At 46.2% G+C, this 12,015-nt stretch overlaps 1 protein-coding gene across 1 annotated transcript in view; it reads left to right on the top strand.

The window, feature by feature from the left end:
• Positions 1 to 11,649, top strand: part of nlrx1 (NLR family member X1) — a 28,589-nt gene extending 16,940 nt beyond the window's left edge. The window contains exons 7-8 of the mRNA XM_067970877.1: positions 1,067 to 1,318; positions 4,508 to 11,649. Coding sequence (XP_067826978.1) covers positions 1,067 to 1,318; positions 4,508 to 4,826 — 571 coding nt within the window. The 3' untranslated portion in view covers positions 4,827 to 11,649. The remainder of the gene's footprint in view (positions 1 to 1,066; positions 1,319 to 4,507) is intronic.
• Positions 11,650 to 12,015: the final 366 nt, after the last annotated feature.

Below are 12,015 nucleotides of genomic sequence, written 5' to 3' on the forward strand. Positions count from 1 at the left end.
TGGAACTCCCTTCCTAACAGCACTGTGGGAGAACCTTCACCACATGGACTGCAGCGGAGAAGGCCCACCACCACCTCAAGGGGCAACTAGGGATGGACAATAAATGCCGGCCTTGCCAACGATGCCCACGTTCCCAAGAATGAATTAAAAAAATAACATGACATCACTGTTTTGGTTTTCTGGGCTGTTTTTCCTTTAAGGCCTCAAATCTTACGGATGGCAACTGAAGTAAAAAAAATACGTCCCAGCCTCAGCCCCTTGGCCGCCGTGCTGAGTTAGCTAATAAGTTATTTATTACTTTTAGTTTATAGTTAACACTTGGTCCATGTGATCTCCTGGACTGGTTTTGATCACCTGAGTGGATCAGAGAGGAATTTTCCAGAGTATTTTTTTCCCTTATTGGCCCTGGATTTTCCCTGGTTTTTTACATCTCCCAGGAGATTGCATGGCTGTTGGTGAGGGGGTTGGGGGATTGGGGGGAGGGGGGTGGGGGGAGTTGGGGGGTAGTGTTTAGTCACAATGCTCTGGCCATCATGGTGCAGGCCAGGCTTAACAGACCTGCTGGCCTTTTCCTGCCCGTCAATTTTGTATGTTCGACAACTAGTAAGGGTGAAACGCAACCAAAATTCCCACTCCTGATCGCTATCCGGTGACTCCCGGTGGAAATTTCAGTGTCTATGTTCCGACAATGCCCCCTCAGTAAGGAGCCTCAACCTCCGGGAACGCATGTTGGGAGATCATGGACGTGTGGGGAGCGTGTGGGAAAGTCATGGGGAGCGTGCCTATAGTTATTAGTTGCATGCTCCCAGTTCAGAAGATGTACCCACACGTGCAAGGACGGCATCGGGCTTGACCGTGATGCTCTCCACAGTCAAATAGTCGGCCAACCTTCATTGCCTGGGATCACACATGAAGAGCGGCCAAGTACAGGAAGACTGTGCAATACAGCGGAAAGTCACACTTGTCCTCATTGAGAGCATCACTGACCAATCACTATCCACATCTCATGCTCCTCCGAAATCTTTTGCACTGTTATAAACTCGGGATTTTGATGTTTTATTTTCAGGCTTAGTGACAATCCTTTGTCAGAGGCTGCGGTTAAATGTATTGGACCAGCCATCGCTCACAGCCAGTCTGTTTCCCAGTTGTCGCTGCTTAACACATCCCTTGGAGCCAATGGTGTGAGGATGCTGACACCTTACATCAGGGAGAACACACATCTGAAAGAGATTAACCTGGCCAGTAATCTCATCAATGACGATGCTGCAATAGCCCTTGTGGAAATGGCCCAGGGACATCCAACCTTGGAAAAAATCCAGTGAGTGTCGCCAACCTTTTCTTATCCACTTTCACTTGATCACTAGTTGTGTCGTTAATGAGCTCTCCTTCATGGCTTATTGAGCGATTGCCAGTCTGTCTTTCTAGGTGTCAGTTTGGCTCAGCACTCTCGCTTCTGAGTCAGAAGGTTGTGGGTTCAAGTCCCACTCTAGAGACTTGAGCACATAATCTAGGCTGACATTCCCAGTGTAGTACTGAGGGAGTGCTGCACGTCTTTCGGATGAGACGTTAAACCAAGGCCCCGTCTGCCCTCTCAGATGTACGTAAAAGATCCTATTTTGAAGAAGGGGAGTTCTCCCTGGTCTCCTGGGGCCAATGTTTATCCCTCAAACCAACATCGCTAAAAAAACAGATTATCTGCTCATTATCTTATTGCTGTTTGTGGGATCTTGCTGTGCGCAAATTGGCTGCCACAATTCCTGCTTGCAACAGTGACTAGGCTTCAAAAGTATTTAATTGGCTGTTAAGTGCTTTGAGACATCCTGAGGTCATGAAAGGTGCGATATAAATGCAAGTCTTTTTTTCTTTTAAACTGGGTTTAGAAAAAAGTTGCCATATATGTCTTTACAGTCCTGAGAGTTGAAAGATAATCCCTTAATTGACAGGTCGCGGTATTAAAATCTCTGTTTTTATTCTTTTTGCCCTCTGGTCCCTCTGCCTCGTAATCAAAGGAGTCTTTGCCCTTGGGTTTACTGTTTTGGCATCAGTGCATGTCTTGTTTGGTCTTGTTTGCAATACCTAGTTATTACCAGGTACAGAATAATAGGCGTTAGGGAGTGACTGTACTAATCTAACCTAACCACAATGACGTAAACTACCATATCTGCCCCGAAATTGCTCCTCATTTCTGTTCTTATTCAAATTATATTTTCACTTTGGTGGAGATTTTGGTGCTCGTCAGGTTCAGGAATCTTTTCCAATGAGGAATGAAGTGTTTTATTGTTTCTTTACTATCCGCCTCATCACATCAGGTTCCAGGCCGGGTAGGGCACGGCTAGATATAATCTTTACACTCCCTCTGCCCTTCCTGATAAAGTGTCTTAATCACAGCTTCGGAAGGACACGGCCAACTGGCCTCCTACTGCAGTTGCTTCTTCTCGTTGCTTCACTGAGTGAGACTGCCAGATATCAGACTATTTCGGTGCAGATAAAAGGTTATCGGGCCAACAAGTCCATCCTTTATCAGAGATTAGTCACACCTTCTCTCCATATCCTTCAATCCCACCCACTCACATTCTCACCATATCCCTCAATCCCACCTACCCACCTTCTCTCCATATCCTTCAACCCCACCCACTCACATTCTCACCATATCCCTCAATCCCACCTACCCACCTTCTCACCATATCCCTCAATCCCACCTACCCACCTTCTCTCCATATCCCTCAATCCCACCTACCCACCTTCTCACCATATCCCTCAATCCCACCTACCCACCTTCTCACCATATCCCTCAATCCCACCTACCCACCTTCTCACCATATCCCTCAATCCCACCTACCCACATTCTCACCATATCCCTCAACCCCACCTACCCACATTCTCACCATATCCCTCAATCCCACCTACCCACATTCTCACCATATCCCTCAACCCCACCTACCCACATTCTCACCATATCCCTCAACCCCACCTACCCACCTTCTCACCATATCCCTCAATCTCACTCACCCACATTCTCACCATATCCCTCAACCCCACCTACCCACCTTCTCACCATATCCCTCAACCCCACCTACCCACATTCTCACCATATCCCTCAATCCCACCTACCCACCTTCTCACCATATCCCTCAATCCCACCTACCCACATTCTCACCATATCCCTCAACCCCACCTACCCACATTCTCACCATATCCCTCAACCCCACCTACCCACATTCTCACCATATCCCTCAACCCCACCTACCCACATTCTCACCATATCCCTCAACCCCACCTACCCACATTCTCACCATATCCCTCAATCCCACCTACCCACATTCTCACCATATCCCTCAACCCCACCTACCCACATTCTCACCATATCCCTCAACCCCACCTACCCACATTCTCACCATATCCCTCAATCCCACCTACCCACATTCTCACCATATCCTTCAACCCCACCCACCCACCTTCTCACCATATCCTTCAATCCCACCCACCCACATTCTCACCATATCCTTCAACCTCACCCACCCACCTTCTCTCCATATCCTTCAACCCCACCTACCCACATTCTCACCATATCCCTCAATCCCACCTACCCACCTTCTCACCATATCCCTCAATCCCACCTACCCACATTCTCACCATATCCCTCAATCCCACCCACCCACCTTCTCACCATATCCCTCAATCTTTTCTCTCTCCAGAAATGCGCCCAACAGTTTCTTGAACCCATGCAGACTGTCTCCTTCATTGACCTGCGCTGGTATCTTATTCCATAACTTGATTATCTTTGGGTGAAAAAATTCGCTTGACTTACATTCTTACTCTTAACTTCCTCATTTTAACTTGTGTTCCCTCGGACTATTGTTCACATTATTGCAATTTGATAGGTGTTTTCAGTCAATATTTATGCCAGTATAGGTGATTCCATGCCATCAATAAACAATGCTGCTCATCTGAGGGTTTATGATTGTGATGTCTTCACAGCAGGGTTATCGAGGAATAATTGATCACTGGGAAATCATTTTTAAAAAAAGAGTTTGGTTTTCTCCCCTCTTCATTCATGCTGAGTTACCTTATCCAAATAACCATTTCTTGTGTGTGAGCCTAGACAGTGACAGTCAATGGACTGTTCAACCATCCCTACAACCCTCTGAGATCTCTGCGCTCCTCTAATTCCGGCCTCTTGCGCATCCCCGATTTTCATCGCTCCACCTTTGGCGGCCGTGCCTTCAGCTGCCTGGGCCCTAAGCTCTGGAATTCCCTCCCCAAACCTCTCCGCCTCTCTCTCCTCCTCCTTTAAGATGCTCCTTAAAACCTACCTCTTTGACCAAGCTTTTGGTCACCTGTCCTAATATCTCCTTATGTGGCTCGGTGTCAAATTTTATCTGATAATCGCACCTGGGGATGATTTACTACGTTAAAGGCGCGATATAAATACAAGTTGTTATAGGAGATCGATGAGGTAAATATCTCTTGTTACGTTGAATAATGTTTGTGCATTGTGTTTTTACAGCTTGTATTTAAATGAGATCAGTGATAGTGGAAAGCAGAAACTGCAGGCACTCGAACGGGACCAGGACGGAGTGACGGTCCTGGTATCTATCACGGAAGGGTCGAATGTCTCTGCCCACTGGACGCTGATCCTAGAGAACATCGCGCAAAATGCAGTGAACGGGGACAAGGAGAGAGTCGCAAACTACCTGACGCTGTTCCAGGACGAGCTGAACGCCAGCCGCCAGCAGACCGGAAACTTCTGGAAAAAAATGAAACTTCTGCAGGTGCAAAATGGGGTTGAGAACTTGCTGAAACAGATTAAACAGGAAAAGAAATAACGCAGGTTTGACCAGCACTTTCACCCCCGCTGTGGGATTTTAAGGAGACAAGGTTGGGCAGGCTGCTTTTGGAGCTATTACATTGATGATGTGCTGTCTGCCATGGCGCCCACATTCCATGGCTATGTAGAGGAAGAAATGTTCTTGCCTCTGAGGAGGTTTAGGATATGAATTCTGTCTTGAGAGGCTGCGTATAATGTTCCTATCTACCCTCCATGGAGTGCCCTCAGTCACTGGCCATGGACCCTGACTGAACCACACCTCCCGATGCCCTAACCCACAGCGTGAATAAAAGCCTCCAACAACGGATGCAAGTAAAACAACCACAAGAACCTGGGGGTCGATTTTCAACTGGAAATCCGAGCGTAAAACTGGCCTTGAATTTCGTCCGACCGTTATAGAAATCAATGGGAATGAAAATCGGGCGATTTCTATAATCGATCCACAAAGCACGGGCGAATCGTTGAAAATCTCCCCCCACATAAGGTCGCCAACCCTCCAGGATTGTCCTGGAGTCTTCAGGATTTAAAGATTAATCTCCAGGACACTGCTGCGAGCAAAACCCGGGAGAAAACTCATAGGGGGCTTTATAAACAAATTGTGTTTTCTTTTTCATTTTCTTTGAACACTTTTGTTTATTAGTTTTAAAAATATTGGAGATGGAGGAAAAAGACTGTTTGACCAGGCGAGGCGGTTGGAGGTGAGAGGCCATGCGATGAAACCTCCAGGAATACGTCCAACCGGAGTTGGCGACCTTAACCCCGTATTTGTACAGTCCAGGGACCCAAGTGTTTATCGCAGGGTCTGCAAAGCCACAAAAAGTATTATTGCAGGAACTGCACGGTCTCACTGCCAGCTGGGAGCCGCGACAAACACCAGATAAGAGCATGAGTCGGGGCTCTGGTATTATAGGCCAAACTCCCACCCATGCTCGTGGCTGGAGAGGCCCTCTGCCAGCAGCTCACCCTGGCAATTTCAGCCCCTATTGGGTGCCTGCTGGTCTATCCCACTCATTTCTGCCTGACACCAATTCTCTGGCAGTTGCTGCCCTGGAACTGCCTCCACACTTTTCCCTCTTTCCCTGATTCTTTTACGATCACCTACAGTGGAGATTCAAAGAAAAATCATGAGTGCTGGAAATCTGCGATAAAACAGAAAACGCTGGTCGTTGTAAGAGCTGCCGCTGGGAAGACGACACAAATGGGAATCAAAATTAATCTCACAGAGACCGTATGTTGAATTCTCTCAGGACTCCCTGTCCACGTTGTTTGGTTTGGGTTTGTTTTTCTGATCCTTTCCTTGCTGATGGTCTCTCTGCTCCTTGCCGGGCTACGTTTCCAATACCTCACTCGAGTGGCCATTATCGATGTGTCAAACTTCCTGATCGGTGTCAAACCCCAATCCTTTCCTCACCCGAGGCCCCTAACCCTAATGTACATTCGCATCTGAAATTAATAATTTATTGTTGCACTAAATACTTACAGGAAAGTTAACTAATACTTTTGCTAATATTGCATTTTAACAAAAAAAAACACAAACTTAAAGTAATACAAGGCCAAACTTAATGCTTCTTCTGAATACGGGAGTCACGGGGCAGTGATCAGGAGCAGGAGTTTCCCCTCCTAGCCCAGGGGGGCAGGGATTGATTGCAATACCCCGACGGCTGCTCTTGGTGAAATGAGGTAACTCGGACTAGGGATTGTTCCAGTTACCCTCCTGGACAGTGTGGCTCAGATACTTAATGACTGACTGAGTCACTGTGGGAGGAGGGGATTATGCTTTCCTTTGTTTGAGAGGTTTTTGAACAAAAAATAATCTTGTCCATTTTATATGGTGATACTAATGGCTGTGGGTCTATGTTATGAAAGGGTTAACCCGTAACATTGACCTACACTCAATAACATCAAGCACTTTGGAGCATTTTAAGATTTGCACTAGGATTCCTTGCAGTCCTTAGTAAGGGTTTTATACTGCGATAACAGTGGATGTTCTGATGTGTTGCACTGCAATAGGACTCAGCTAATTTTTGTAGTAAAAGAAAGACTTGCATTTATATAGCGCCTTTCACAACCTCAGGAGGTCCGAAAGTGCTTTACAGCCAATCTTTAAGTGTACTCACTGTTGTAATGTAGCAAACACGGCACAATTTGCACACAGCAAGATCCCACAAACAGCAATGAGATAATGACCAAATAATCTGTTTCAGTGATGTTGGTTGAGGGATAAATATTGGCCCAGGACACCAGGGAGAACTTACCTGCTCGTCTTCAAAATAGTGGCCGTGGGATCTTGTACGTCCACCTGAGAGGGCAGACGGGACCTTAGTTTAACATCTCATCCGAAAGATGGCACCTCCGACAATGTAGCACTCTCTCAGCACTGCACTGGGAGTGTCAGCCTAGATTATGTACTCAAGTCTCAGGAGTGGGACTTGAACCCACAACCTTCTGACTCAGAGGCGAAGAGTGCTACCCACTGAGCCACAATTGGCAACGTACAAGGTGTAGCCGAGAGCATTAATCAGCTGAAGCTCCCTCAGTCTGGGCCTTACTTGTTACTGTAGGTGCTGGGTTAGGGTTTCACCAGGTGCTGGGTTAGGGTTTCACCAGGTGCTGGGTTAGGGTTGAGGACAAGGTGCTGGTTTAGGGTTGGACAAGGTGCTGGGTTAGGGATAGACCGGGTGCTGGGTTAGGGATGGACCGGGTGCTGGGTTAGGGATGGACCGGGTGCTGGGTTAGGGATGGACCGGGTGCTGGGTTAGGGATGGACCGGGTGCTGGGTTAGGGTTTCACCGGGTGCTGGGTTAGGGTTTCACCGGGTGCTGGGTTTGGGTTTCACAAGCACCAGGCAGTCTCCCCTACCTGGCCATCCTTCATAGCTGAGCCGAGACAATGAGTGGCAGTGGGATATTCAACTGTGAAGGGCATCAGACAGGAGCTGTTCCCAGCTGACACCTGCACATTTACATTGTGCAGCAAGAGTTGCTGAATAGCGACCAGGAGCAGGACTCCAGGCTAATTGTTTTTACCCCATCCCTAGCCCGAGGACACTGCGGCCAATGGTAGTGCCCCAGGTCAACTAACTCAGCACAGACTGAGGCTGGGGGTCTGGGACCTCTGGGATTGGTTCAGTACCAAACCGACCAACACAGTTACCCACTGGACCCTTCCCATCATCATCGACCATCATCAGGACAGGTACTGTTGTAAAATGAATAGCACTTTAAATGAATCCACAGCCAACAGCAGGTGAGAGAACAATGACCAAATGTATTAATTGTGTGTTAAGAGCAGGCATGGAAATAACCAAGACTCCCTCTAGAGCCTCAAGCTAGAAAATCACACCCAACTGATAGGGGATTTAGTGTTTGAAAGATTTAGTGCCTTCTTATTACGAATCTCTTCATTCATTTTTCCTTTCAATCAGCATTTATGCAAAAAAGATATTGCTGAGCTATTCAGCAACACTTTTATAAAGTAATAAAATTCACTCGGAATCTGGGGTTTTGATAGAAGACATCGGTAGAAACTGTTTCCACTGGTAGGAGGGTTGGTAACCAGAGGACGCAGATTTAAGGTGATTGGCAAAAGAACCAGAGGGGAGGGATGAGGAGAAATTTTTTTTATGCAGCGAGTTGTTCTGATCTGGAATGCGCTGCCTGAAAGGGCGGTGGAAGCAGATTCAATAATGACTTTCACATCGTTCACCTGACGAAGGAGGAAGCCTCCGAAAGCTTGTGAATTTAAAATAAAATTGCTGGACTATAACTTGGTGTTGTAAAATTGTTTACGACTTTCAAAAGGGAATTGGATAAATACTTGAAAAGGAAAAATTTGCAGGGCTATGGGGAAAGAGCAGGGCGGGAGTGGGATTAATTGGATAGCTCTTTCAAAGAACCAGCACAGACACGAAGGGCCAAATGGCCTCCTTCTATGCTGTATCATTCTATGAGGATGTGGGGAAAATGCCCTGTGTTATAACGTGTACACTTTAATGACCAGTTTATTGCTGGAACCAACAAGTCTAGATTTTGCGTAGGTATTTTTTTGTAAGCAAGCGTCTAATTTTCGTTAGTGTGTAGACTGGTGTTTGTCACCGGTCGGGCGATACATCACCGGCTGCAGATTAGCTTTTCCCTCCTGCTTTTCAGAGCTCGAATAATGCAGCTCAGGGTTGTGTACAACCCTGCCTAGTTGCAACTGGAAAGCTGAGGCACATTTTGTTACTTCGATGTTTCGGAAACATGCAGGAAAAGATGTTCTGCGAGTATTATTTTAGTGTCCGATGAGTTATTATTCGAAGATTCGGCCTCGCCTGGAGCCTGATTCATCTAAAGTGCGACATGGATGTCCTTCATAGAATTTACAGCACAGAAACAGGCCATTCGGCCCAACTGGTCTATGCTGGTGTTTATGCTCCACACGAGCCTCCTCCCTCCCTACTTCATCTCACCCTATCAGCATATCTTTCTATTCCTTTCTCCCTCGTGTGCTTATCGAGGTTCCCCTTAAATGCATCTATGTTATTCACCTCAACTATTCCATGTGGGAGCGAGTTCCACGTTCTCACCACTCTGTGGGTAAAGAAGTTTCTACTGAATTCCCCATTGGATTTATTGGTGACTATATTTATGGCCCCTAGTTTTGGTCTTCTCCCCAAAGATGGAAACATCTCTTTGGATCTTGCCATTAGTCTCACTGATTGCATCAACCAAAACAGATATTTCTTGGGGGGTTTTACAGTCAGGTTTGGACACCTCGACCTGATTCTTCAGCCACATTCAGCTGCGGAGAGTCTGAGCTGAGCTCCTGTGAGGTCAGGATGCCCAGTTCATGGTTGTAAACAGGTTTTGTTTGACCTGGTTGTGCCAGTAAACTTTTATAGTTTTAGGAATTTTTTTTGTTCAAGAAATTGTTTCTAGTTTTACTTTTAGTTTTGTGTCTGAACCTTGAGTTTTAGTCTTACTGCATTTGAAGTCTGTGGAATAAGTTCAATCCGAGGTAGGTTTACAAACCCATGCCCCTCACACTGACCTCTGCCCACTGGGAGTTTGGGTTCAGGGGTCAGGGTTTTGGGTCCATTTATTTTAGGAACACCCTGTGGGGTTCATTGACCTCCACACCCGAATTCCTGGAACGCAGTCCCAGGGGTCGAAGATTTGCGTCAGGGATGCACATTCGTAAAATTTAAACTTTAGTCTCATTTTTTAATTACATTTTTAGTTTTAGTCTGGGAGAAAAATATCGTCACATTCACTTTCTGTTTTGCATATTCCTATTCCAGTCTTTCAGAGACTTTTCTTTCAAAATTTATATTCAAAAAATTGTTTTGTTTCTCCCAAGGACATGAGAAATGTTGAGTAATAATAAACCGGGGCTTGAATGACAACAGAAACTTCCTCCGTCTGATTCACTTTGTTCCAAACATTATGAACTACTGACCCCAGTGTTGGTTCAGTCCGAAAAATTACTTTAATTTTACTTTGAATCTCATCTCCTTGTTTGGAGTTCCAGGGGGTAATTTAGGGGGCGATAGTGTAAAACGGGCGGTATCGGATCAGCCCCCACCCCGGCCCCCTTTACACGTCTCTTCCGATTTTCATTTCCTGTTAACTTCAGTAGAAGTCGGGAGAGGTATATAACGGGCAGCTGATCCGATATCACCCGTTTTACACTGGCGCACAAAGTCAAAATTACCCCCACAATCTCAGTCTTCATGAGAACTTTAAGGGGTGATCCCACCATCCCAACGGTGGGGTGGGGCAGCGTTCCCAGCGAACGCATGTCGGTATATCGTGTGCGCGGAGCCCTGCGATTTTACACCTGTTAAAATCGATGAACGGAAAATCTCCTGAATGGAACTCCCTGTTCGCACCTCTCCCTGTCGGCATCACCCCTTTAAATTTAATTTGGTCTCACTGACTGACTAAAAAATACAATAATTTTAATTGGTGACTATTTTTCTCCTTGTTTTTGCTCAACTAAAATAGAATTTTTTTCTGCTGTATATAGTGAATTTTTTTTGCTGCATATAGTGACACCACTATTCCCGGCCAGAATGGAGATGATTGGGTAATTCCCCCGTCAATCACGCCTGGAGACCGCACTGCTGTAAGTGACCGGGATTGATTTTAGGCACATAATTTGGATTATGTAACTGTCCTCCACTCACTGCAATTTGCTGGAGAAATCATCCTGCTTTCACCGGGAGTCTTTGCTGTAGTTTTGGTCATGAGTTCTGTTTGCTGTCGCTCGTAGAGGCTCTGTTTAAATAGACTGTTTGCTGTGAGTCCTGCCGTAAGTCCTGCCCTTCCTCCAACTCATTGGCTGACAGTGGTATCAATACTCACTCCGTTTCTTTTTCCCCCAAGTGAAAAATTCTGACTCCAGTATTTTGCTTTTGTGTTCGGGGGTGGGGGCTCATTTGGAGCATGAACACCAGCATAGACCAGGTGGGCCATAAGCCCACTTTCTGTGCTGTAAATTCTATTTAATAACTTAAAATTCCAGGTGTTATTTTCTGACTTTGCCGAGCTCAATCTTTATTGTTGTTTATTTAAGGTTCAAAACCGTTTACTCATCTTTTTTTTTGAAATGTTAAGAACAAATAGATCTGGGTACTTTTGTGATCTGGTGTGGAAGCTGTTTTTAATGTATTTTTATAAAACCCAATCGCAATAATCTAAAGGGCTGGGACTGGAGGTAAAGGCCTGAGCTGGCTGAGTTCAGTTTGGGATTTAATGACATAAAAAAACTTTGGCATTAAGGACCTTGTTCTGTAATAGACAAGAGGAAAAAATAAAAAGAACGCAATTCAAATAAAACTCTTTACGCGTCAGTTTTTTCTTCCTCCCCGATTTTGTCACCACTCCAGCGGCCCCCTAAAATAATCCGCCCAAGTGGATCACTGATCCCACAGCACACATTTTGCAGCAGGGATTGCTGGACAACGAGCCGGATCCCTGGCTGCATTTTTTTCCCCCTTTACCCCGGGGGTTACTGAGGCCAAATGTTGCCATGCTGACTCTCTGCGTGGTGTTAGCGTGTTGCCATGCTGACTCTCTGCGTGGTGTTAGCGTGTTGCCATGCTGACTCTCTGCTGCATGGTGTTAGCGTGTTGCCATGCTGACTCTGCTGCGTGGTGTTAGCGTGTTGCCATGCTGACTCTCCGCTGCGTGGTGTTAGCGTGT

Source organism: Heptranchias perlo, chromosome 33 (assembly GCF_035084215.1).
Source record: "Heptranchias perlo isolate sHepPer1 chromosome 33, sHepPer1.hap1, whole genome shotgun sequence".
NCBI classification, from domain to species: Eukaryota; Metazoa; Chordata; class Chondrichthyes; order Hexanchiformes; family Hexanchidae; genus Heptranchias; species Heptranchias perlo.